Source organism: Psittacula echo, assembly GCF_963264785.1.
Source record: "Psittacula echo genome assembly, chromosome: 5".
NCBI lineage: Eukaryota > Metazoa > Chordata > Aves > Psittaciformes > Psittacidae > Psittacula > Psittacula echo.
Window position 1 is genome coordinate 8783941 of NC_137739.1, and position 25940 is coordinate 8809880.

General features: G+C 41.7%; 2 protein-coding genes across 2 annotated transcripts; one reads left to right on the top strand and one right to left on the bottom strand.

Moving 5' to 3' along the window:
- Positions 1 to 697: 697 nt before the first annotated feature.
- Positions 698 to 15980, bottom strand: REXO5 (RNA exonuclease 5; the record flags this gene model as incomplete). The annotated part of the gene is made up of 19 exons (XM_080619183.1): positions 698 to 1021; positions 2434 to 2543; positions 3050 to 3243; positions 3760 to 3979; positions 4486 to 4578; positions 5084 to 5221; positions 5345 to 5452; positions 5794 to 5902; positions 6227 to 6363; positions 6963 to 7065; positions 7848 to 7942; positions 8507 to 8645; positions 9472 to 9587; positions 10317 to 10405; positions 10566 to 10715; positions 12035 to 12119; positions 12967 to 13093; positions 13940 to 14061; positions 15870 to 15980. The coding sequence occupies 19 exons, from the start codon at positions 15978 to 15980 to the stop codon at positions 952 to 954; spliced, it is 2316 nt and encodes a 771-aa protein (XP_080475309.1). The 3' UTR covers positions 698 to 951.
- A 539-nt stretch (positions 15981 to 16519) lies between these two features.
- ERI2 (ERI1 exoribonuclease family member 2) lies at positions 16520 to 21370 on the top strand (the record flags this gene model as incomplete). The annotated part of the gene is made up of 7 exons (XM_080618133.1): positions 16520 to 16679; positions 16874 to 17001; positions 17105 to 17261; positions 17772 to 17872; positions 19000 to 19081; positions 19728 to 19816; positions 20027 to 21370. The coding sequence occupies 7 exons, from the start codon at positions 16520 to 16522 to the stop codon at positions 21368 to 21370; spliced, it is 2061 nt and encodes a 686-aa protein (XP_080474259.1).
- Between the last annotated feature and the right edge of the window lie 4570 nt (positions 21371 to 25940).

Consider the following 25940-nt stretch of genomic DNA (forward strand, 5'->3'; position numbering starts at 1 on the left):
GTAAATATTGTATCAGCTGTATTTAATAATTTCTGCAATAATAACTACTTCAACTTTATCTCAGCCCATTCTAATTCATATCAAGAAATTCTGTCTCGTGTTCAAACCTTGTAACAAGCATTTCCTTTTTTTTCTTGAGTGCCAAAAGGTCTCCCAGGCATCTTCCTGCTTGGAAATTCCCCTCGTTAACAAGAGACACTCCAGCAGCCTTTATTTGAGGTGGCAACGGCTGCAAAGCACAGCTCTGAAGTTGTCAGGTTGCAAACACCTCATCCTACAGCTGGTTGTGCACTGAGTGTTACTGCAACTACAGTTCCAGCGCCCTGCTGAAAGCACTGATGTGTGAAGCTCCCACAGCCTGTGCTGTCCCTAACACAGCCCTTGCAACTTCTTTTTTCTTCTTTTTTTTTGTGTGTGAAGGGTATAGGGGGTGATGAGGGAGGGAGGATTAAGTGGAGATTGTCCAAGAAGTATGAATCACCAATTCCTCCTTTCCATGGACTAAGTACAATGCTTTCCCAGAAAGGAGGCAGCGACTGCTTCAGAAGCTGGCACACCGTGTTGCCAGAAATCCACACAATCCTGAGGACAGCTGTTAACACTGAGCAGCTGCTGCAGGTACTGCGTGAACTGGGCTTGCTGGTTTGCAGCCTGCAATGATTCAGCCTGTAAGATGGGCTTTTAAGCAACACTCCCCCCCTGGCTTGTCCCCAGCTCTTCCCATGCCCTTGCCTACCTCACCCACTGCCAAGGGAAGTTGCCACAGCAGGAAGGGTTAATGGAAAAAGTTTTGTGCTTTAAGATGTTTTGAATAGCTTTTATTTTTAGACTTTGTAAAAGATACAGAGTGGAAGCCTATTGTTCGTATGGCAGGAGAGCTTTACAAAGACATCAATATTTAAAGTAATTAAAAATATCTTAACAAAAGATTTTGCTTAAAAACTTGGCAGTTCAATGAGCACTCCTCCCTCCGTCCTCTTTTACTGCCATCAGACCAAGGCCAGGTTGTGCTCCGTGCCTGCTGCAACATAAACAAGAGGGGCATCATTTCTGCTCAGGGTAGCCTTGATGCAAACAATAAGCCTGCTGGTCTTAGTGGTGGGAAGCTGCAACCCTCAGAGGCAGCAGACTGGAAACCTGATTTTTTTTTTTCCCCACCCAGTAATTATTTGGCATTCTTTTTAATCAAGAATCCTCCCCTGAGCTGCCAGTCCTCTGGGAAACAGTCCTGTGGATAAGAAGCCTCTTCCAAGCCTGGGATGAACAAACCTCCAAACCCACCCAAGCAAGCAAACAAACAAACCAAAAACATATTCTTTAAAAAACCAGAGTTATTGGAAACTGAACAATTGGAGCAAATCACCCCAAGAGCAGCCCTCAGCACGCAACCTTGATGAAACAGCTCGTCATTGCTATTAAGCCTAAATATACCCTTGGCTTGGGATGTGTCTTCCTTTATGGGGACACTGTTTGGTGTAGAGGGTAATACAGCATCAGTGTTCTTCTCAGGAAGCTTTACAAGAGAGGGGAACCTGGCCTGGCTGCCTGGCCAAGCAGAAGAGATGCTGCCTAGCAGCTGTGCCTCCCTGCTCCTATTTCAGGGCATGTCTTCTGTCTCCACAAGGAATGGTACCTCTTCTGTTGAAGGGAAACTGAAGAAAAGCAAGGGTAGATGTGACCTTTATTTGACTGTCTGACCAGTGACACAGTGAGAGAACAGAAGACTGCTGAAGTATGTACTTCGTAACTAAGGCCTTGCCTAGGAAAGCTTTAACCTTTCTGGTTAATAATTAAGCAGCCAATGACTGGCAGTTTGGGCTCCAGGGTCTGAAATGCAGGAAGCCCACCCTATCTGGAAGCATCCCCGATATTAGTGCTGAAGCCCCACTCAACTCCAGGGCTTGTCCCTTCTTACAGAAGCTTATAGACTCACTAAAAGCGTTCTTTCTTCCCAGCTGTGTCACTCACATAAGAATGAGCACATGAACCACCTCCTTCATCAGCTGTGGCTGAAGCACTGGTAGGTGGGGCCTCAGCTGCAGCACTTAGGTCATTTTAAAAAAGAAACAAAACCACCCCAAAAACTGGCTGCCGTGGAAACTGCTGGGTTCTCGTGGAAACTCTACCTTTGCTGTTTATAGGAATGGAACATGCAGCTGGAAAAGGCAGGTGAACTGAGAAGACCTGTGTAATTAATCAATGCTGTGTACTTCAGCCTTGCTAATCTGGCCCATCAGCGACATAAGTGGTTTCAGCAGAACTTACTGCTGAGGTTTTACTGGCCAAACATGAAAGTCAGACTGAAGAAGTACAACAGCTTCTTCAGGCCTTCTCTTAGGCTTTCACTTCCTTGTGCAGGGTTTTACTAGCTTAAGATAAAAATATTTGGCTATGTATTTTCCTTGGCACCTTGCAATATCAGTGGCAAGTTACCTGTTCACTCCAGGAAAGAGAACAACACACAGGGTATTATTCTGAAGACTTCTATAAAGCTTTTTGATATAGTGGTCCAACTTCTTCACCTTCTTCCTTAGATCCTTCTCCTGCATAACAGAATAAGAGCATTAAAATCTCCAATTCACCTGCAGAGCTGTAGAAATCACACTTAAAAGCAGGTGTGGTGAGACTGACCTCAGGCAGTGTTGGGATCAAAGAGGTGAGGACAGCAGTGATTCTGTTACTGCAACTAGATCTGCTCCCCCCTGTATGGCTACACCACTAGTCACCTCTCCCTCTGACTCCCATACCACCTGCTACACCTGTACATAGCTCTACCTGCTTTCAAGTGGTAGCTTCAGCTCCTGTGTAGCATCACAGCTATGCTGGTTTTAAGGTTATACAGTACCCTGTAATATCTCACGTGATATTACCTCTCCAAATTGCCTTGTGGGAACTGATCCTTGGCAGTCTTTCTGCTCTCCTCTCACAAGGAGCCCCTTCTGCTACATGCAGCTCTACACCTAAATCTGCTCAAATTTATCACTCCTAGTTCCCAGGGCAGTAGCTCCTCACTAACTGCAACGAACATCAGCAACAGCCTTAAACTCACAGAGTCAGACAGTTGCTCCATCTTCTCATATAAGATGTGTCCTCCTTGCTTCCCATTGCTGTGATTCATTTGCCAAATCCATCTCCAGAGGTGACCTGAAGCAAGAGCATTCCTACTTCTTAGGTTGCTACCCTTCACAGTCCATCCATTTATAACTTCAAGGGCATCCGCAGCACTCTGTGATTCCTGGAATTCTGAAACACAAAGAGAAGAGGATGCGCTTTGGCAGGGATGTTGCTGCTCTGTTCCTTGGCACTGCAGGGCAGGGCTACAGATGTGGAGCAAAAGGGAGATAAGAAACTGAGATCACTACAGCAAACAGATCCTTGTTTTGCTACAGGTAAACATCAGACCATAGAACTGCCAGTTAACCACAACAGCACTCACCCAGGTGTTCTCCTTGCCTTTTCTGAGGTGATTACTTGTCTGTGTGGAGCTGCATAGTGGCCAGCCCTCACACTGAGGTACTGGAGCCAATGAGCTAGCCTGGAACTTATTCTAAAGTTAAATTCTAGTAGGTTCACACTTCTTTAAAATACTCAGCTGTAAACTGCTCCTCCAGACAATACCCCTTTCACTGAAGTATTTTAAATACCATCACTTTGAGCATACATGAGTGGCAGTAGCTCTTGCTGTGTCTCTGCAAAGTCCCAAGGGCTGCTAAATGAGCTTATTTGAAGGAAATAAGCAGGCTGTATGTGGTTACTTACTGAGGAAACAGCAGTTCCTGTGCTTGCCACTCTGGAGGTCCTTTGGCAGGAACAGTGTTTCCAGGTCTTTTAACTGGCTGAATTCTTCTTGCAAGTCTACCTCTGTTAATGACTTCTTTAGCCCCGCCACATAAATCACACCTTCATTTTCTACATCCAGTTCTAGTTCTTTTATCAAATCGTCACAGTCGAGCGTTGCTGCAGTGACAGGTCTCTGGACCTTGGGTGGATTCAGCAGGAACAAATGTCAGCCCGAGCAGCTCTGTGTTCTGAGCTTCTATGGTAAATTATTTCCCGCCACTACCAAGAGTTCACAAGCTATTTTCTCTCTCTTGAAAAAAATATGACTAATGAAGGTTAACTTAATTAATCATGAAAAAAGGAAGAGAGATTATGTTTGTAATGCAGAAACACTATCAAATTAAGAACTCCATACTTTGTATATGGCATTATAACACCCTGTTACTTGGCTCTTCCTTTTGAAACTGCAGCTGGAGGACAATCCTTTCTAAGCCCCTTCTGCTGACAGGCAGAAAGAGAAAAGGGGAGCTATTACCCATTTCCTTTCTGCCAGTGGCCCTAAATTGTCTAGGGACAGGGAGATTGTAACAGCACAAACAGCCAGCATTTGCCTAAATGCTAGGCTGTGAGTAGATGTTAAGAGACATACTGGATGCTGTTCCTGTGCACAACGTAACTTAGGCTTTTGCTATTTGTGTTGTTTACCTTAATGCAGGATCCTGCTACCTCAGCTCCATTTAGGCTTTCCACAGCAAGCTGGGCAGCTTCCAGCACTTCATATTGGATACAGACATAAGGCTTGAAACAGAATGATAAGATACTTCAGGCTTATCAATAAGACATGTTAGCCCTCCTTTTTTTAAGTCAGGTCTCAATAAAGTTGTGTTTTCTCTTTATAAAAAGATTTAGAGGTAATATATCTAACACTCCATACATAGTATCTGTTACAACCAACCTTCAATTAGTTCATCAGTTAACAACTTTGTTTTCCCTTGCCCCTAAAGGCCTTAACATATAAGTTCAAAAAAGGGACAAAAGCATCTCAGCTCCATGCTCAAAGTTCTCCTGTGTTCAACAGCACAGTAAAGCCATGTGAACTCTGTTTATTCTTGTAATTCCGTGCAACAACGTTAGATATCCTGAACTGTTGTAGCTGATGCCTCAACCACCAGGAAAAAAAAAATCCCCAAACCAAATGGAGTAACAGGTATTTCAGTGGTTCTAATCCATATTTTTCCAAGAGATTACTTGAGCCTACCCTGCCCTGCCCATCAGCAAGCTTAATGCTTTGAGCACTCTTTACCTTGTATGGTTCAGTTACCACTGTAAGAGACTGGATTGGTCCACACCTCCCAAATTCTTTCTTCACAGAGTGTAGGCAAAAGCCTTCTTCAAAAGGACCTGCATAAATTGTCAGCATGTCAGTCAGCTTGCTTCTCACCTGTAGGAACACAGAGTTGAGAAGGAACTTCACAAAGCAAAGGAACTAACTGCTTGGTGCCTCCAGATAAATAATGTCTCTTTCCAAGCTCAGCAGTGAAGACTATTCTCAAAAAAATAGTACCTGTTCACAAAGTGCAGGAAGATGAGATGCAATGTACTCTGGACCCAAACTGAACTGAATGATACTGAATGTGGACAGGGGAACATCTTCTAAGGCTCTCTGAAGAATCTGGAGGGAAAAAAGTACAAGGCTCAGACATACAAGAGAACTGTACTGCAAAGGAGCAGAAACAAAGCTACAGAACTGAATTCCCAACTTTAATTTTCATTATTGTTCAAGGAAGCCCTCAGGCAGAAATTCTTCTTTAGTGACTCATGAGAGGATGTAGAAGATCAAAGCTTATTGCCAAAATGTTAAAATGGATTTAGCTAACCTGGTATTAACACTATTGCTAACAGTACTGTCAGTCAGCTTTTTAAAATAGGACTCATCTACCCACCCCCAGAACAAGAACTTTGAACTACTTTCATGCTTGCTTAGACCAACCCACTCACTCTAAGCCCATTCACCTGTTTGTTTGAAGTGTTCAGGTTACTCTGACACAGACCAGAAGAGTCTAGTCCCTGTCTGCCCAACAGGACGGGTTTTTGGCCAGTCACCTGCAAGCAGTCTAAAAAACTAGCAGAGAGAAGAACGCTGTGAATCACAGGATTTGTTGATATGGTCAATTAAAAGCTTTTAAGAAGTGCTTGTCAGAGAAAAATGATACAGTTCATTGAAGATATTTGAAAAAAAGTATTTTTGTCCTCAACATCAAAAGAAGCCTAGAAAAAGCCTTGTGAAATATAAGATGCAACTTCTAAGTAAGTTTATCAGTGCTATGCTATAATTATTTGTGCCTCTCTGAAGATCCTGATGGCTTCTGCAAAACGTAACAGACTTCTTTGATTTTACTGGGAGTCTGACTGAAGAAAAAACATTCATATTTGAGAATCTTATTACCATGGTTTGGATAAATGTGGAGGCTCATTCAACTGTTTCTGGACTCTACATCCTTGTGGCTGTAATGCAGCTTTGTTCTGTGAGTCCTCAGCCAGTTTTTCAGTTGTCAGAAGCATCTCCAAGTTTAGTTCTGCTACCTTGGGGAAGGAAGAAGATTAGCAGTTGGCTTTCATCTCAGCTAATTGTAGCTAACCAAAAAGCATGTGCTTTCTCTATGAGTCACATAGGCACACTCCACAGCAGTGAACAAACACAGGCATTAATTTCTTGCCTTATTATTTTCTGTTGTCATTTGAAGCATGCAGCACTCACAGCATCAACAGCAATCAGCTCCAAAAAAGTTCTCTCAGAAATCAACAACACAAGCAAGAGACTCATAGAGCCAGCTGAATCACTACCACAACATACAAGGTCTCTCATTTCTTTCATCTGAAAAAATGACAGGCATTCCTGTAGGCTGCAAGTGTCTCAGTGCTTCTTTACTCAACACCCCTCTTCAAGATCAGCAGCAATGCTGATTCACGTCAGTGTTAGAGTACTGAAACACCAGTAATTCTCAGGTTATTGAGATACCTGGATGTATGCTGAAAGTAACAAGCTGTCAAAATTGAGGCCTCTACCACAGCTCCATTTTCTCTTTTAAATCAACAAAAGGATGGGCAGAAATTATTTTTTTTTCCTTCACAACTTGTATGTTCTGCAAGTAAGGACACAAATCTTAATTAGATGTAGCTACCTTTGCTGGTCCTTGCTCAATAAAGAATTGAGCCAATTCCAATGCAGCTCTAGCATCTTCTGCAGGATCATGCCCAAGCTTCTGTTCACACTGAATCTCCTTCCTACGGCACCAAAATCAGGTGTACAGGCAGGTTATCTGTTTCCACACTGACCAATATCCTGTCTTTTCTAAACTGGGTCCTTTTCAGGCAAAATAGCTTCCCCTCTCCAAAACGGATTTCAGTTCTGTGCAGCAGCATTCTTGTGAAATACTCCCCAAAGTTACTGCAAGAAACGTTTTTGCAATGTTGAGCAAAACACTGTTTACTGGGTTTGACACAAGCCGTGCTAATACTTGGTACTCTGATGCACGGCTATTTTTAATTGTACTTCTTTGACCAATGACCCAGCTCACAATTTGCACGAAGACAGGGAAGTAGCCAACAACTCAGTGAAGTTTGGCACTGCAGAATATTAATATTCAGTATGTGAACAGTGAGAACTGTAGCACTAAGACACACTATACAGTGGTTGCTAGTACACCAACGAATATAATTTATATCAGTAAATCATACTTTCATACATTAGCCTTTCTTTCTTGCTAACTGCAACTAATCTCATTTGTGTGAGCCAGAGTGTCTTTGTTGCTCTGCAATTCAATACACTGGCACTGCTACAGACCCGCAGAAAAGGTCGTTTTGTTAGGATTCAAACCTGGCTGGGTCACAGTGTCCCTGCTTGCTGAAACACAAGCCAATTTATTATGCTGCATGATGTTTCCAGCAGGCAGTAAATTCCCCTTTACCATGTCTATTTGCAGAGCCTGCTCCTTTCTTTTGAATTTCAGCATGACCCACCATGACAGTTTACAGTATTTCTCATTACAAGACAGTAATAATCTTACCCTAAAACAGCTTTGGCTAGAAATTTGAGCTTAAATCTTCGACCCTCATTTCTGGCAAATAGCAATGAAGTGTCAATAACACTGGGGTGGATCATCTGGAGGAGAAAAAACATCACCCATTTAAGAACAGCAGTCATACATAATTGGGCAGTAACTCCATTATCATCTGTGCCTCTGCCTTCTCATTTCAGTTGCCAGTTTCTCAGTGATAGATAACTGATCCACAACAACAGAGCAGATGGGAATAATGAAATAAGCCCAACTCTCCTATCAGCACTCTATTGGGAAGATCTAGATTGGGTTAGAAAGATTAATTATGATTCAAGCATTTTAGGTTGGTTAAATTAAATATAGGAAGGACTTCAGTTCTTCCCATGACAGAGCTATCAGAAGCATCTGGCTAAAGCAGAGACTTAAACCTTCTGTTGCAACCGTATCTATGTATGGACAGACTCCTCCCTTCTTTTTGTGTTCTGAACAGCCTGTGCAAGTTTTACAGATGTAGAGAGTCTTTCTCTTTCAAATCCTTACAGACATAAGGCTATTAATAAAAAACAATTAACACATGTTCACTAACAAAAAGATTAATTGTTTGGAGTTTTCAGGTCTGAAATAAGTATCACAGGGTCAGGAAAAATACTCTTTAAAAGCATACTCACTTCCAAAGCCTGAAGATCAGCATTTAGAGAATGACCCACCAATACTGCATCATGGGGAAGCATTTCTTTTAGTCTGGTTTGGATGTCTGACAGTTTTGTTTTCACTGGAAGAAGCATTTTCTTTGTGACCCCTGAGAATCTTCAAATCAAAAGTTGGATAAAGTAAAAGCAACATGTTAGTCTACTGAGCTATATTATGAGCAAGGCATGTAAAATATGAACTCAGTGTAACTAATGACAGAACACTATTTACTGCTTTTTGTTCCAACATAAGAGGATATACTACAGGTATAGTAAACTGCTATGAGTGCTACCACGTTGGTTTTGAAAGTTTCTCTCTCTCAAGTACAACTTATTCTTAAGTAATGCAGTTCTCAGAACCAGCTAGCACAGGTAAGGAAATGCTGCAAGACTGGTGGTGGAAAGAGATGCTTCCAAGAAACCTGAGGAATTGGCACATCACCTCCTGAATAAAAAAGCCAGGCAAAGTTCTGGAAAAGACAAGGCTTGAGTTTTGCTTGCTTTTGTTATAATCCTGAGCCCAGCTCTAGAGGTGTGTACAAGCTGATGAGCTGCTCTATTAATTTTGTAGAGATAAGCAAACTTAACTATGGTGCAGAGAGATGCAGACTGCAGTCCTGTACCCTTACCCTCCTTCTTATTTTATACTCAGCAGTAAAGAGTAACTTGCACTGTGTATCATTAATTTGTAACAGAACTTTTCCTAAAACACTGCAGAATGGTAATGCTTCTGCCTAGTAGCCATGCAGGCACTATGTAGCAGAGTGTACACATAATGATGGTTGTTCTAATCACACAGCAAGAACTCTATTCTTAACAGGGAGTGAAATGCAATAGGCATCTGTGCAAATCAAAGCCTTCTGAAAGGTCCTGTGTAACAGGCTTAATTTGAAAGGGTTGCAGCTCTTAAAGATGAAGAGATAAGAACTTTCTGTGCAAGTCACCTGGTAAGGTAGTTCATCACTCTGCTTTCAGGTTTGACTAGTTCGTTCAAGAGGCATTGACCCTGTGCATCCACCAAAGAGACACGAGTGACTTCATTCCCTTTTGCAGTCAGGCACTGTGAGGAAGAAGCAGAAACAACTGTTGAATCAGCATAATGCTGCTACTCAAAACCCTTTGCTAACATCCGCTTTGGCTGTGGACAGCATCACTACTAAGGAGTTACTCAACTTGGAGATCTACCACTCATAACTAGTTGTTTTATACTGTAGCATACTTCATTTTAATTCTTAAATGCCCACCATTAGCACAGCAAACACACAGGCAAGCACAACACAAAGAAAACCATTATAAAGAAGTACTGATTTCATAGAAACAGCCTGTGCTGTGCACAGCAGAGCTGTCACTGAGCACATCTTCACCAGAGAAGATTTAAAAGCAGTCTAGGTTGTATATTAGTTACTCAGTGCTGATGCCAAACAGGAAAGATGTGTGATAAGAAAGCATTTTCCCTTTCCCAAACCTTGGGGAGGGCTGGGAGGAGGAATTCCACAGCAGTGTCAGGGGTTACTGCAGCACTGCTGACGGGCCTGGCAGATCCAGCTGCTGCTCTGACAACCAACACAGAATTGAACTCTGCTGCACTGCTCAAGATATTTCTGTCTTATTGCCAGAACAACTTCCTGAGTCCTTCTCATGCCTGCCTTAGCACTGGTACCATCAGTGAAGGGGCTGGCAGCAGATACTAATGTATCAGAAGTAGTTTAGCAAATACACAGGGTGGAATAGCTGGTAAAAGTTTGGTTGCTTGACTGCATTTTGTAAGGCCATACACATTTATTTTTACCATTTCACAATCCAGACCAAAGAGGGGGCTGCTGTCTGTCCTCTGCTGATCACACTCTGTATATATATAGCCGTTACATGCTGGGGAGCCTGGAATGAAAAGACACCCATGAATAAGAAACAGACCTCTCTTCCAGAACTCATCACTGATCTTATATGACCAAACATACCACAACTGTCGAAATTAAAACCAAAAGAAAACGCAACAAAAAAACCCTCAACAACCAACCAAAAGCCCCCCAAAACTGACCTTTTATGGGATAGTCATTTTTTCTCTGCTCTTCTAAAGTTAGAATATAGCTAGTAAGGCCTTGGGGTTTTATTCCGTATTTCCGAATGATGGGATCACATTGCAAGTCTGAGTTTTTTTGAATACATTCACTTCCAGTAGAAGTCAAACCTGTAAAATACAGAAGCATCTGTCAAGCTCAGATAGAACTACCTGCCTGCAGTCAGTTTTCTGCATTAGTATGCACTAACAGGCTACACCGTTTCGAAGGAAAACACTGCCTGGAACAATAAACTGGAGAAATAGATTAGATAGATAGACAGACAGATAGACAGACAATAGTCTGTCTATCTCCAGTTTATTTTTCTCTCTCTTTCCCTCCAGTTTATATATTTTTGTATCTTAAGTTTACATCTCATTTACTGTGTGCCTGTACATACACACACTATAGAAATTATATGTGCATAATTATATATACACAATACTATATATAATGTATACAGTATATATACTCTGTATGTGTGAAAAATATACTTGATATTCAGGATACTTGAATCTTTTCCCACTTCAGCTACAGACTGCTGGCTGATTCAGAAGCATCACAAGTCTGTGTCTCACATTCCTTTCAGAGATGGAGAAAACAAACTTGCCTTGTAAGCGTGACAACATAATCATCTGTTACTTCATGCACGCTGTAAAACAAGGGGTTTTTTTATTATTTATTATATGTGAAATTCTTTTCTGTAATATTATCAGGAGAAAATGTGTTTTAAGTGTGGCTCACAAAGAAGCAAGCGCTGAACTGACACCAGAATCCACAGCTGTATAAAATTAAATAATCTGGAGGTGACTGAAGATTGTACTTAGAAGAAAAATATACCTGACATCTCAGATCTGTGAGGTTTACAGTCAGGGTGCTAGAGGACTTTGCCAATACACTGAAAGTAACAGCTGTTCATTCTCCCATTTAGGACTCCAATTCAAGATTCTTTGTTACACTTTAACAATTTCAGTGAAGTTCACACTGTCGTATCTTGCAGGTTTTGTACAAGCCTGATGGGTTACAATCACCTCTATAAAGAGTATAAAAATAGGAAATCAGTTGTCAACACACCTGTCTTTTTAACTTGATTTGCTGCTCAGTATAATGAAGGAAGCTAAGAAGAAATGAGTAACTACTTAACTTGAATCTGATTTATATCTCTGTATCCTTTATTAGATACATCTTAGAGCAAAACAATCACAAAATGGATAATAAAGCATCAGAATTTTGTATTAAACATGTTAAAAACTTTCTGCTTTTTCCATTTACTTCTGACAATAAGCCCCACAGAGAGTTACTGATCGAGTCAGGGTAACTAGTCTCACGGTTTAAGCCACTGTACATTTTTCTTTGTAAACAAGTTTACCACAGCAGCATGCTGGGATTGCATGGGATGCAAAGGCATAAATTACTGTTGAAAGAGATGATGCAAAACCAAACAAGCTACCTTGTGCAGTGTTCTGAGGCTTCAGGTTTGCTCCCTCTCCATACAGGCTGGCGAAAAAGTTAGTTGAAGGTGTTAATATGAATCTCTGGAAAAAACCACAGACATGCCAGACACTTTCAAACAGAAGCAGAAATATCGAGCAACTGAGATGTTTCTTGATGCCAAAACCAGCCATACTTAGAGAAAGATGGATAAAAAGGTAGTGGAGATCTGTTTGGTGTTTTCCCAAGGAATTAAAAAAACCCCAACACCCACCAAACCTGTTTTAATGACAGATGATATAGGATTCTTTGTAATAAGGGACAGATTTGCCTTGCCTGATACGATCAAGGAGGCAAATCTCACGACTTTGATAGAAACTAAAGCAAGTACCAGACTTTCCAGTTGAATTGCGATCTACATTTGCTGAAGTTCAGGGAGAATTCTCTTTAAGTCTGAATCTAAGTTCTTTTTCTTTCTTTCTTCTTTCAAAAATGTTGCTTGTAACTCAGAAAACTGAAATAATCCCTTTCATAATCTTTTTGGGAAATGAAAGAAACTTGTAATGAAGTGAGACTACCATAATTCTACTGAGAGTCTCATCACTCACTCAAGAGTAAATTCCAAATTAACTGAGATATTTTGAACCTCACTGGGATCTTAATGATGCAGGAAGCATAACAGTCAGAGGAGTGAAACATCAATACACGTTTCACCTGGTAAGGCTTCAAAGACATAAGTCTCAAAAACCTGTTTCTAATATCAAAGCCTTGGCCTTTGTTCTGAGCTGACAATGGCTACAAATAGATCCTCTCAGTAGCTTGCTTTGAGAGTCAAAACATGGCCACTTCCTATTGGAAAAGGCAGTAATTTCACTGCAGCAATTAGTGCCTGGAACATGGTTTCAGGACTGGAAGAAGTTTAGAAGACAGTGATACAGTTTGGGCACTTACATGCCGGAATACTTTCCTGAGGTGCTTGAACTGCAAATAGAATTTGTAGAAATGGAGTTGGCTCATTTCATGTAGAACAATAACCACGACCCCAGCCAGGTGGCTTTGGTGAGAAATACGGCACCAGCTGCAGTTGAAAAAGAAAAAAAAAAATCAAAGCAAAACAATTATCAAACACTCTTAAAAACAAGCCTGGAACCAGCCCAGCTTTTAAGTCACTGAATGGCAAAGTGCCAAATGACTTCAATGAGAAGAGGCTTTATAGCTTATCTCAAAGACCCACATATTCCTGAAAGCAACAGAATATATCAGGCAAAGAAAGAATGAGTTGTAGCAAAACTGTGCTGCAGTACCATTTCAAGACATTTATACCTCATTTACATGCATCAGAATGTGAATACATGAGTAACTTCAGCTGTAGTGATGCAGTCTAGTGAATTAATGCATCAAAAAGGTTTCACAAAATCATTCTCTATTCACTACTAAAAATCTAAAGTGGGATCATTTTTGCCTTGAGTTTCATTTCAAGAGTCATTGCATTTCACAAGATTTTGGCCAAGGTTATATACCCTCCTCAGCCTTTCCCCTCCATTGCTGAGAAGTTGCTCTGAAAAAGGGGCAAAGTGATTAAAATGTTTTTCCAAAACACTCTAGAACACTGCTCAGATTTTCTGTATTGTGTTAGTGTTTTTACCATAGTATTTCACTTCTCAGTGTGTGAAGCTTCTCTGGTTCTACAAAGTTGTTTACTTTTTGATAACTGCATGAAACAAAACTATGAAATGGTATCATTTTTTGTCAGAAGAGGAATTCTGGTCTCTGGGCAAGTCTAATAGCACCTGTATCTACATAATACAGGCTGTCATTATGGTAAGCGCGTTGCAAGTATTCCAAAACCAGCACGGCCAATATGCCTTCAGCTATGTTTTCACAACATGTGGGAACACACAGCTGATTCCCGAATGTGTTGTACCTGGGCTGTGTTGCATTGTGGCGTTTTCCCAGAGCTGCATACTTTAACAGCTCATACAGCTGGTCACAGCTGATCTCACAGTCCTCACCAAACAGAGCTGCTGACAAGCGAGATGACTTTTCCTGTTAAAAAGGAAATGCTTATTAAGAAAGATTTTATCTAATCACACGGGTTCACAGAAACTGAAGTCATTTATAAAGTAAAAGGAAACTATTTGGATACAATCAACGATATTTAAAATAACTCTTCCACTCACTACAGGCAAGGTTCCCCTCAGATCACTCTTCAATATTCATTTTGCTATTAATATTTCAGGTATTCTAACTTCAAGTAGATGTATTTTCTCCTTTGTAAGGAGACAAAGTTATTTGATTTGCAAACACAATGTTCTGCTTTCTCAACCCATTCACCCACTTGCTGCTCTACAGCTTTGGGCATTTGTATAAGTGTTATATGTAGCCACGTCAGGTAAGGTTTTGCTGAAACTCATTTACTTCATTTATGTGATGTGATCTGTTTTGGCATGTGGGTTTGCTGACCCCTGCAGGAAAAGTTTCAGTAAAATCCAAGGAAACTGCAGAAAGAAAGCAAATAGATCAGATGGAGACTGTACCACGCAGTTCAACACACCAGTTTTTTAAGCCTAAATGCATGAATTCTCAAAGCTAATCAGCAAGTAAATGTGTGATTTTGGAGCCCTCCAGTGACTATATTGCCTGTTCCAATGGGGCTCCTTCAGACTGTAAAAACTTTAAAGATGCTCTTATGCAGCAAAAAGACATCACAGCTTACAGGGAAAAAGAAAAAAGACCACAGAACACTACAGAATATTGAATCCCACAGGACAAACAACTACCAGAAGCTGTGTTTTCCCACCAGACTAACCAGCTTTGTGCTCATTAATTTTGACAATGCCAGCCCACCTGGGATTGAGCTGGTGCACTGTGAAAGCTATCTGTCATTGGGTGAGAAAGCTAAATAGAGGTGACAGACCTTGAGGTTCAAGTAGTTAAGAATCATCTGGTAATAATAATGCCAGGTTGTATAATTGCCAGTCCCTCATCCCTCATGCTCGGACAAGTAAATAATGACACTGTTGTTTTCAATAGAGCCTAATTAGAGCTTTGCCAAAAACCCAACCAAACAGCATGAGTTTCGTTTCACCAAGCAAAGGCTACCTGCCAACCACAGGAATTTCAGTCTCTAATTGGGTACAAATAAGACGGATCTCACAGGTCAGACACGCTTACTCTTGTCCTATTTCGGGCACTAAGTAAGTCATAACCTGGGTGAGCAAGGTGCTACCATCAAGCTGAAACCTGAACACAGTGTTTCTTCCACGATCTATTTTGTTTAAGAATTGTAGATTCCCAGGTTGGGAGGGACCTTAAGGTCCAACATCTCTATGCAAAGCATGACCCAGACCAGCTGTCCCAGCACCCTGTCCAGCCAAATGTTAAAAGTGCCCAGTGCTGGGGAGTCCACCACTTCCCTGGGGAGATTATTCCAATGGGGTGATTATTCTCATTGTGAACAAATTTCCTCTTGTGTCCAAGTATCTCCCCAGGAGTAACTTGTGCCCATTATCCATTGTCTTTTCCATGTGACTCCTTGTAAAAAGGAGCAGCTTTTTCGTAGCCACCCTTTAACACGGAAACATAATGGAAGAAATATATTGGAAACTGTATTTATTTTGTAAAAAATTCTTTAAATGTTCAATGCCCAACGCTCCAAGTGAGTTCATTTCCATGTTTCTTGGCAGAAATCAAACCAATCTCCGCAGGGATTACCTTTAGCCAACCCTGTGCCAGTAAAACTCATTTCTGCTGTATTTCCAGCATCCCAACGTGAATGCCATCACACAATACGACAAGGGGACTGTGAGGGAAACGCCGCACAGCCACAGGACGCGACGGGCCCCGCAGCTCACCTCAGGACCCCTGCCGCCGCCATCCACCTTCCTCCTCTTCCGAGCCGCCTGTCCCTCCGCGCTCTCGCCGGCGAGCCTCTTGCACCCGTTCAGGCAGCCAGCCTTCGCCATGGCCTAGACGAAACCATCGCAGGGTCATGGCGGCCGGGGCGACGCTCCCCCGGCCCTTCACACTGGGGGGCTCCCCCAGCCCCTCACACGGGGGGACGCCCCCAGCGCCCGCCCACCGCCGGGGCTCCCCGGGCAGCTCTGACGCCGTGGGTCCGATCCCCAACCACTTCGTGCTTCCCCGCCCCCCCGAGGAAGAGCTTTGGCCGCGAATCCCACCTCAACCACACCGAGCCCCCCAGATAACACACCGTGTCGGCACGCAGCTACCTGCGCCTGCCTGCGGACAAAGCCAGAGCAGCCGATCGCCGAGAGCGCAGATAGGGGCGGGCCGCTGCCGCCGGCGGGTGGTTTGAAATGGACGCCGCGGCGCGGTGGGGTGGCTGCTGCGGCTGAAGGCCGGGATGGCCACCAAGCGCCTGGCCAGGTGCGGGCCGTGGCGACGGCCCCCGGGGCGGGGGGAGGGGAGGCTGTCCCAGTGAGGCTCCTGAAGGCATCGAGGTGGGGAGGAAGGAGTGAGGGCGGTGTCCGGGCGGGCGCTGATGGGTGCCGGTGCGGTCCGCAGGCAGCTGGGGCTGGCGCGGAGCAGCGCGCGGACGCGGAGCAGCACGCGGGCGGCGCGGCAGCGGTTCGGGTACCTGATCGTCATCGACTTCGAGGCCACGTGCTGGCGGGACGCGGGGCGGCGCGCGCCCGAGATCGGTGAGTGCCGGAGGGGCGGTGCGTGGGGCGCGGCGGACACCGGGGGCCGCTCCGAACGCTCCCTGGCGCGGCTGACAGGTCAACCCCCGATCACAAGTGGAGTGACGGCTGTGAACGGCTCTAACCTCCCCGGCTTTGGGGTTGGTTGGTTCGCGTCTTTGCTTCCTTGTTTTCCTCCTTCCGCTTTGTCACAGTCGAATTTCCAGCAGTCCTGTTAAACACATCAACAGGAGAGATTGAATCTGAATTCCACACATACGTCCAGCCCCAGGAGCATCCTGTTCTCTCTGAATTTTGCACAGAACTGACTGGCATAACACAGGTATAATTACTATTAATTGTATTATTTAAAGAGCTAAAAAGAAATACACCTCAAATGACTTTCAGTACATACTAACACATACTTCTTGCTCCGTTTCATAAAGAATCAGGTTGATGAAGGAGTCCCCCTAAACATTTGTTTATCACAGTTTTTGAAATGGATTCAAGAAATACAAATGGAGAAGAAACTTGTATTTGGTACAGATATCCTAAGCAATTCTACTTCAGAAGCAAAAGCATGTACCTTTGTTACTTGGACAGGTAAATAAAATTCTATTTTGCTTTTTCTGGGGAGTAATACACATTAAAAAATTAACATTTGGTGGTGCTAGTGAGATTGTTTTCACTTCCAGAGAGCCAAACCCCTGTTATTAGGTGTTAAAGATGTCCAATATTGGGGTAAGGCTGAAAATATGAAACCCACTCAATCCTGATGTGTTCCCTACATCTTCGTCTTCAGGGTCTGGCCTTGTTACATTTTTCTGCTTTACATACAGAGCACTGTGTCACCATTCCCAATGTGTCTAAATGATTTTGAGGTGTTTGAGATCTTTTCCTACATGAAGTAATTCTTTGCTAACAATAGGAATTCACTAACCCTGATGTCCCATTGCAGCAACCCTGGTGCTTTCTATCTACAAACACTGCATTAGCCTATGCTTCCTGTCCAGCACTACAGGATGCTACTGTTAACGTTGATGTTATGTCCCTTTACACGCATTTCAGGCCAGTTCTTTAGTGACAGATTATTTGTGGGTGTTTTCCTTGTAGACTGGGACCTGGGTGTGTGTTTGCATTACGAGTGTAAAAGGAAGCAGCTGCGAAAACCTGACATTTTAAATTCCTGGATTGATCTCAAAGCAACATACAGGGTGAGAAGATCTACAGACTGTGAAACATTCATACTCATATTATCATCTCAAAGGCTAACTGTATCTGAGGTTGCCAGTCAGTATTGTACAATCCAGTGACTAGAGGAACCCATTTGTTTTCTTTCCATGTTGTTATTGCTCAGTAACAAACTGCATGCCCTAGAACTGTGTGAATTTTAATAGAAATCTTAATGCTAGGAAAACAACCTGGTGTTATTGTTGGATAAATTAATTCTCTTGTTAGATAAATTAATTCTCCGAGGAGAATTTTTCAAGCTCCTCTTGCTTTTCTGTCATCTTTTGCTCTGCTTGCTTCCTAACTTGCCTTGTTTTGTGTGCTTTACTGCTGCCTTTCATTGCTGTGTAGAAAATAATCATCAGCATCTGTTTAGAGGTTCTTAAAGGCCTAGTATGTGAACTGTACCTGGACCAGGAAGTATATTCTGAATAGCACGAATACTACTAAAAACCGGAATGTGTATTTGATTACATAGTCTACGCTGCAACAGAGTTCCAGCCTGGGGGCTGACAGCACTGAAGATCAAGTGCTTTAGAAACTTTAGAAGGGTGATCTAGGAGTTCACCTGTCCTGACACTTGGAGCTTAGGCTTTTAATCTAGACAGTAGAATTAGGTCTCTGTTAAAGATAAATGGTGTGAATATTCCCCCTTTTTTTGTGATCAAATGAGATACTGGGAGTGAGTACCAATATTTGCTGTTTTGCATTTAAAAACAATTTATACCTATGCCAAATATATTAATGTCTGTGCCTTTGCAATATGGAAGAGCTTAAATATCTCAAGATATTATTTATAGTTGTATTCTTTGATGCTGCTCTGTTTAAGGCTTTCAATGTAAGCCATAAAGTGAAAATGACTCTAGAGCTAAGACAGAATGGATTAGTTTGAGAGAAGGGATTCACGGTTCTTTCCATTCTAATTTGCTATAGGATAAGTCACTTACGGTCTTAGGCTTATTTATCCCAACTGTAAAATGAAGATACCCGACTTGCACAATGGCCTTGTGAGATTTATTATTTATAAGATGCTATTTCTGAAATGGTTTTCACTTCACTATGAAGAGGTTTTGAAGTGCTTTATGTTAAGCACTTGTGTTTCTTTCCTTAGGTCTTCTATAATAGAAAGCCTAAAGGGCTAAATGGTGCTTTGCAGGATTTGGGGATAGCCTTTACAGGACGGCAACATTCTGGTAAGTATGATAATGATGATCCTCATTTTAATATATATATATTTTATAAAGCTTAGTAGCTACTATTTAGCTTTATTCAGTGAAACTAAAGCAGGTAGTAATAGCTAGTCATTAATCTAAATACTAACTATTGTTACCAGCATATACAATGTTCTGTCCAACAAAAACATCAGAACAAGAACAGCTTGATGCTTCAAAGATACGAGTCTGTTACTGCTAACCTCCTGTTTCATTTCTGTAATTTCCTCTTGTGCTATTGAGTGCATGTTCAACAAGAACAATTTCTGAATCAGGGGGAGGATAAGGAAACTTGATTTTACCTGAGAGGTCTAGACAGCATGTTAGTGTAAGAGAATACCAGTACAATATGATTGGTTTTACATGATTAAAAACACAGTAAGGATTTTAAAACCTGTGGATGTATATTCAGCTCAATGGATTGGTCCTTCAGACACTGCAACACAGGGAATTCTTTGGAATTTTTTACTTCTGCTTCCCTTTTTTGAACTAGGTAACTATGTGTCAAGAGTTCTGTGAATCCCTGTCATTTATGTAAGGCTTACCTAGACTACACATTTCCTCTAACAAGAACATATCCCCAGTAGTAGTTTAAAAATAAGGTATTAATATAACCATACTTTTGAAGGGTTGGATGATTCCCGGAATACTGCCCGTCTAGCTTGGAGGCTGATATGTGATGGATGTGTGCTGAAGGTTACTAAATCTTTGGATAAGGTTAGTAACTACTTCATATTTTCCCTTCTACTTGCTTTGTAGCCCTGGAATACAGATGAAAGGTGAGCTGTTCAAATAATAAAGCCAGTATCTTGACTATGAACTGAACAGAACATCCCTAGGATAATATGCTTACTCATTTTGTGCACTAATCCCTAAAACTGCTGGATATTTACTTTCCAAAATCTCCTTTGTTTACGGACTCCCTAGGCACGTCTGAAAAATAACTTAATTTCCAGAACACTGACTATAAACTCCACTGACAAGACTTCACTGGGAAGTAACAGCAGACCTGAAGCATCTAGAGATGGAACTTACGAAACAAACTCTCTGGCTGAGAAAAACTGTAACGGTATTGCTGGAATTAAGATAAATTCGACTGCACAAACTGAGGAACAACAGACCACTTGCACTGATTCCTCTGCAGCTGTCCTCTTTGTACCTACCAGCAACTCAAGGGCTGAATTACCTGCTCAGTCCCAAAGCTCTTCAACAGCATGTACTGACAGATTTCCTGTTCCTCTTGAGCGGGCACAGCAAAATCCCAGCACTATATCAACAGGCATTCGGCAAGGATTGAACAATGGCCAACCTCTGAGTACAGCCAGATACAGCCTTCTAGAACATGGATCAGAATTAGTGCTTGTCTCCACTAGCATCTCCTCAGTCAATATCTCCAATGAGGATACCAGTACTAGTTCTGATTGCTTATCTCTGCTGACTGACTGGGAAGATGTCGCTTTAATACCAGAGTCTCAGTATGAACTGAATTCAGACTGTGTTCAATTCGAAGATGACTCCAGTACAGATATTTTACCAATGTCTGAAGAAAGAACAATTTTGAAACCATCAGCTATAATGAGTTCAGCTAATCAAAGTCTGGAGAAAACTGAAGAACCTGTGGGACCTCTAAAATCTGTAATTTACAAAAGTCCTGATACTACTGTCAACAACGTAGGAGCAGTACAAAGGCAGACTTCAGATTTCGCAGCTTTTAAGTTACCGTCTGCAAGGGTAAATACTATTTCACCACGTTCAGCAGTAACTGGAAGTTATTCTACTCCTTCAGAGGTTCCTAAAAGAAAGCCAACTAGTCCAAAAATGTTCCCACCAGTGAAAAAAATGTCTTTTGCTATATATCTAGAGAAAACTGCCTCGTTTGATCATTCCTTACCTTTAAGAAGTTCAAATTTGCCTAAAGTGTCTCCTGCCATTCTGAACTCCACAGTCAATTTGAATCAGTCTGTAAGAGCTGTGAAAAATGGAAAAACAACTCCCCCTCTGTGTAATTGTGGCAGAAGAGCTAAAAAACTGTATGTGTCAAACGCTGGTCCAAATCATGGCAAAGCATTTTTCTGTTGTCCTGTTGGCAAGCACAAAAGTAGTAAGAAAGGTTGTGGATACTTCAAGTGGGAATATGAACTTCTAAAAGAGAAATCTAATGGTCCTGCCCAGAATGCAGATGCTTTGACCTCTCTCATAACTGTTGCTAATAACTCACTATATTCTTCCAACAAAAAGTGTTTGTGTCTTAGACCGTCCATGCGAACTTAGAAATTGGTAAATTTTTTGGCCAAATATTAAACTCTAAGCTGATCATCCTCAATATAATCAGGACAGTCAAATGATGTCAGATACATATTCTAAGAATGGGGCAGAAATTAAGCTGCTTAGTTAACACAGAAATGGAAATTAATCAAGCATAAAAATTATCAATATATCAAAGTATCTCTTTAGTGATGTGTGAGAGAACAGATAAAACTATGAAGTGCTACAATTAACATATAGGCAGCTGTTGCTACAAATCTTATATTTCTGTTTTATCAAGTATTTTAAATACTTTAAAGTGTTCTTTAAGGCCTGGACTAGTAAATGATAGTGGTTTTATTTATACTTTTTTCTAAATACACTTGTAATGGTTATAACTTTTAAAAATGTATTTACAAGTTGTCTCACTTCTCAAAAGGGATTCTTGAAGCAGTAATGTTCTCTTAAACTCTCACTGGGTTTTTTTATCCTTTAAGTAACAATAAAGATAAAATGCTGGTGGCATTTCATTAAATACTTTATTTACCCACCACCTTGACTCAGACTATGTGAGTTTCCTATTTCATTTGTATACTCAATCCACCTCCTTCTGTACTATTTCTTTACTATTAGTATACCATCTTGGACAGCCAAATGGTGGGAATCAGGTAAGAATTTATTCAAACCTAAAACTAATTCTCTTGCAGAATTTCTTCATAATTGCAGTAGAAAAACAAGTGAAACCATAAGGCTCTTTTTTTAGATGCTCTGTAGGTGTTACAACTGAGTGTTCTTCAACACAGCCTAACATTAACAAGCAATTAATTAACATGGATATGATGATAAAGTCATTCCATGCAAAATGAAATATGGTAGTCTCGTTCAAATTATGAAGAGCTGTGTGTGGAGGACGCAAGGGCATATAATGTTGGTGCCTTTTTTAAAGAAGTTCAACCTTGCTGCCTCTTCGCTCCTTAACATTGAATTACTTAACATAACTTCACTCCTTAACATTGAATTCAGGTGCAGGCAACTGAAATCCTCATTCATCTGCTATTGTCACTTACTCTAATAACAGCACCAAAGTGCTCCACAAATCCCAGAACAATTTCTCTTGTGCTTCACTTTTAGGCCTAATAGTGGATGTTTGCAGGTTTTGTGTGGTCTAATGCAGAGCAGAGTGCATGATGAAACTCTCTGGATGGCAAATATGCTCTTGTTTTAGGGTACATATTTGCAGCACTCACTATTTAACTTACTGGTTGGTTGCTACGTGGTTGAAGTTATAACTGTGCTGCATGCTGCTCCTGTGCAGTGCCAGCAGAAATGAAAACCTGGGCAAGAGCAGCCACAGAGAATAGAGCTGTTTGTTGCTGGGCTCTCCTCTCTTACCTCAAAGGGAATGCTTGGGTCAAAGTGTGATATCTTACTTACAAATACATATGTCCCTTGAATCCATGGTGAAAAATGCTGCTCCAAGTTGACTTTGCCCAGCCAGTGCCTCATATATTCTAAAATATGTCTGCAAAAGTCAAGTCTAGCCAGTACCTGATACAGAAGGAAATGTTCCACAGTCTCTATTTGGCAGGAATAAGGCAAATATTAAAATATCAACAAGGGATGTGCCAGTGAACCAAATCCATCAGTGGTTGTCTTGGGTAAATGGCAATTAGAAAAGTGTGAATTTCTGAGCAGGAGTAAGTAACAGCATAGTGAGGATGTCAGCAGGATAGACTGATGTTGCATTTTTCTAAGGGAAAAATTATACTCACAGCCAAGCTAACATCACCTCAGAACATGGTGTTGTATGAATATATGCATGAGATTGCTGGGGTTTTGTTGAACTCATTTTTAGGGATGAGGGGTTTTTCTTGTTCTTTATTCTAGTTTGGTATTTTCTCATTTGTTATTCTCTGCTTGTCAGAGTGAAGAGCTCTGCCATATCAATTTTATAAACATTACCTTATAAATTTAAAGACTTTGAACTATCAGTATTTTGTTTCTGCAGAAGCTGTGTCTAATCCAGACACATGTGAATTCAAAAGCCTAACAGACTCATTTTTTTTTTCCCTTTTATGGTACAGACTTCATAAACTTGTGCTAATGTTCAGTTCATGGGCAATCTATTAACTATACACAGTGAAGAATTTACCAGAAGTTAATGTTACAAAGAAATCAGTGACTATATGACTGCTACATTCTCTGAACTGCCTTTATTTTGTAAAAATAAACCCACACACTTTTGGGGATGTAAAACAATTGCTGGTTTTGAACTATTGAAGCAAAAGCTTCTCGTAAAAAATTTCATGTTTCTCTTCCTTTCGCTGTGTGACCAGCTACAGAAATATACCTGAATTAAAGTGTTATCTATACCTTCCACTTACTGTAAGGCCAATACCATAGTTGCTGTGGTAATGTTCAGCCATTTTTGGAGATGCTGCAGTTCCACTGGTAAAACAGACAACCAGTGGATCTTGACACTTTGTGGGCACACAGGAACGCTTCTTATAGTAGGCAAAATGATTAATAAAGTGATTTGAAAGTGCGACTTACACTATTTAAAAAATATTTAACCAAAATAACTGCAGCAATTGAAAGTGTCATAAATATCTGATATTTTTTCACTGTGCAGTCTTAACAGGGTGAAAATATATTGGTGTGTGACAGCTTTTCTTATTCAAAAAAAACCACTGTGCTTTTCTTTCATTATTACCATGGTGCTTTCACAGTGGTATTTACTCACTTCAGGAGTTCAGCCATCCTTCCCTGTGGCACTCTGACACAAGCAATTTGAATTTCAGAGACTGGCATTCAGCCCCAACTGAGCCTACAGCTGGTGCCACAGAATCATCAGTGATGACACACTTTGCCTTGGATTTCTTTAGCCGATGAAGAATTTCCTTCATCTGGAATTGGGCCTCTCTGGTACTTCTGCAAATTAAATCAACATTGCAAAAGCACAGGCCCACACAGTGTGACCTTTAGTCGGTATCTCACCTACCTGATATGTGAAGTGATTTGAAATGTACGCATGCAATGTGCTTCAAAGGGTGCTAATGCATTTAGCAGTAGCAATAAAGTCACCTCCTGAGTGAAAATTTCACTGGGGCAGCAAGAATATGTTACCTTATTATGTATTCGAAGGTACAATAACACCAAGGCTCATTTTCAGGGGAGCAGACTAACAGTACACTTCAGAAGGCAAAACATCCTCTCCAGAGGTTGTTTCTTGTTCTATCTACAGCCTGCCAAAACCTGGTTTTCCTGTAAAAGGAACAATTGTGTCAGATAAGTGATACCTCTGCTCTGTCCTTGCTGCCAGACTGGACGTGACTGTGTTTTAGCTCCTCATCATGAACAGCCTGAGACTACAAAAACAGTCCTACATCTATAGAGACAAGACCTATGTAGTAAGAAAGGTGACTGATAGGTTTCTGGGGAGCTAGGAGTGGAGGTGGAACATGTGAGTCCCAAATCTTTCCTCTTTTCTTTTCCTTCTCTCTTCCCACCCACTAGCCCATGGAGGAACAGTCTTAAAACCTTGCTACAGCCAGATTATATCTGTTGCACTCTGGCTGGGGCAACTCAGGAGCAACAGCCTTGTGATTGATTTTGTGACTACACAGCTCAGCAGGTAGCTTGGGGCTCTGCACGTCACCACAGCAGTTCAGCTGTGACAACAGTATCGATCCCTGGGATGCTGCAGCTGGTGCCAGGACCAGCTTTAATACCTGGTAAGTTGTGAGGTTTTGTAAGGGCTCTACCGCATGTTCAGAGAGCACATGTGGTGCTCCAGCACTGCTGCCTCCTCTGCTCTGCTCCCATGAGAGAGGCAGGAGGGAACATGTGCCATCCTCTTGGCCATTAAGGCCACAGCCCAGCGTCACTGTGGGCACAAGTGTGGCATTGATGTGTGCCTCTACCTTCAGCCTCTCCTGAAAGGATGTCACTCACTAGGGAGCTAGTGACAGACGTAGCTTAAATTGGGGCATCATCATAAGAGTTTGGCTACCAGAGTCCTAAATAGATCCCACTGTATCTCCATCCTCAAATCATGATTCTAACATCAGCAGAGAGCTTGCTAACATCCATTTACGTTTTGGGAGCAGGACAGTCTTCTGGGTGCTGATCAGTGCGGGTAACGCTGCAGTCTTTCCTGGCACATAAGCCCTGCAATTTTTCCAGAACTCCCTCCTGGGGTTCTGCCCATGTCTGTAAACAGCACGCTCCAACGAGATATTAACCACTTCCCTGCAACATTCACTGCAGCAGAAAGAAACTGATTCAAAACGGCTCCCCAAACAACAAACCTGCTCTCACAGTCAGTCTGCAGTAGCGGTATTTTAAACAGCTTTTTGAAATGCATGCGATGGAGGTCTCCCAGAGGAATGCCAGGGATCCCTTAAAGGGATTCCCTACCCAGATCACATCACTCCGGAGAAGGCATGAACATTAAGAAAAAGTGACAGCAATGGCTTGTGATAAGAGTCAGCAAATGTGCCAGTAATATGTAGGCAAAAAGGTTTCCACTTCAGGAAGAAATCCGTAACTTCCACAGTGACCTAACCTATAACCTTTTGGTAGGGCATATAACTGA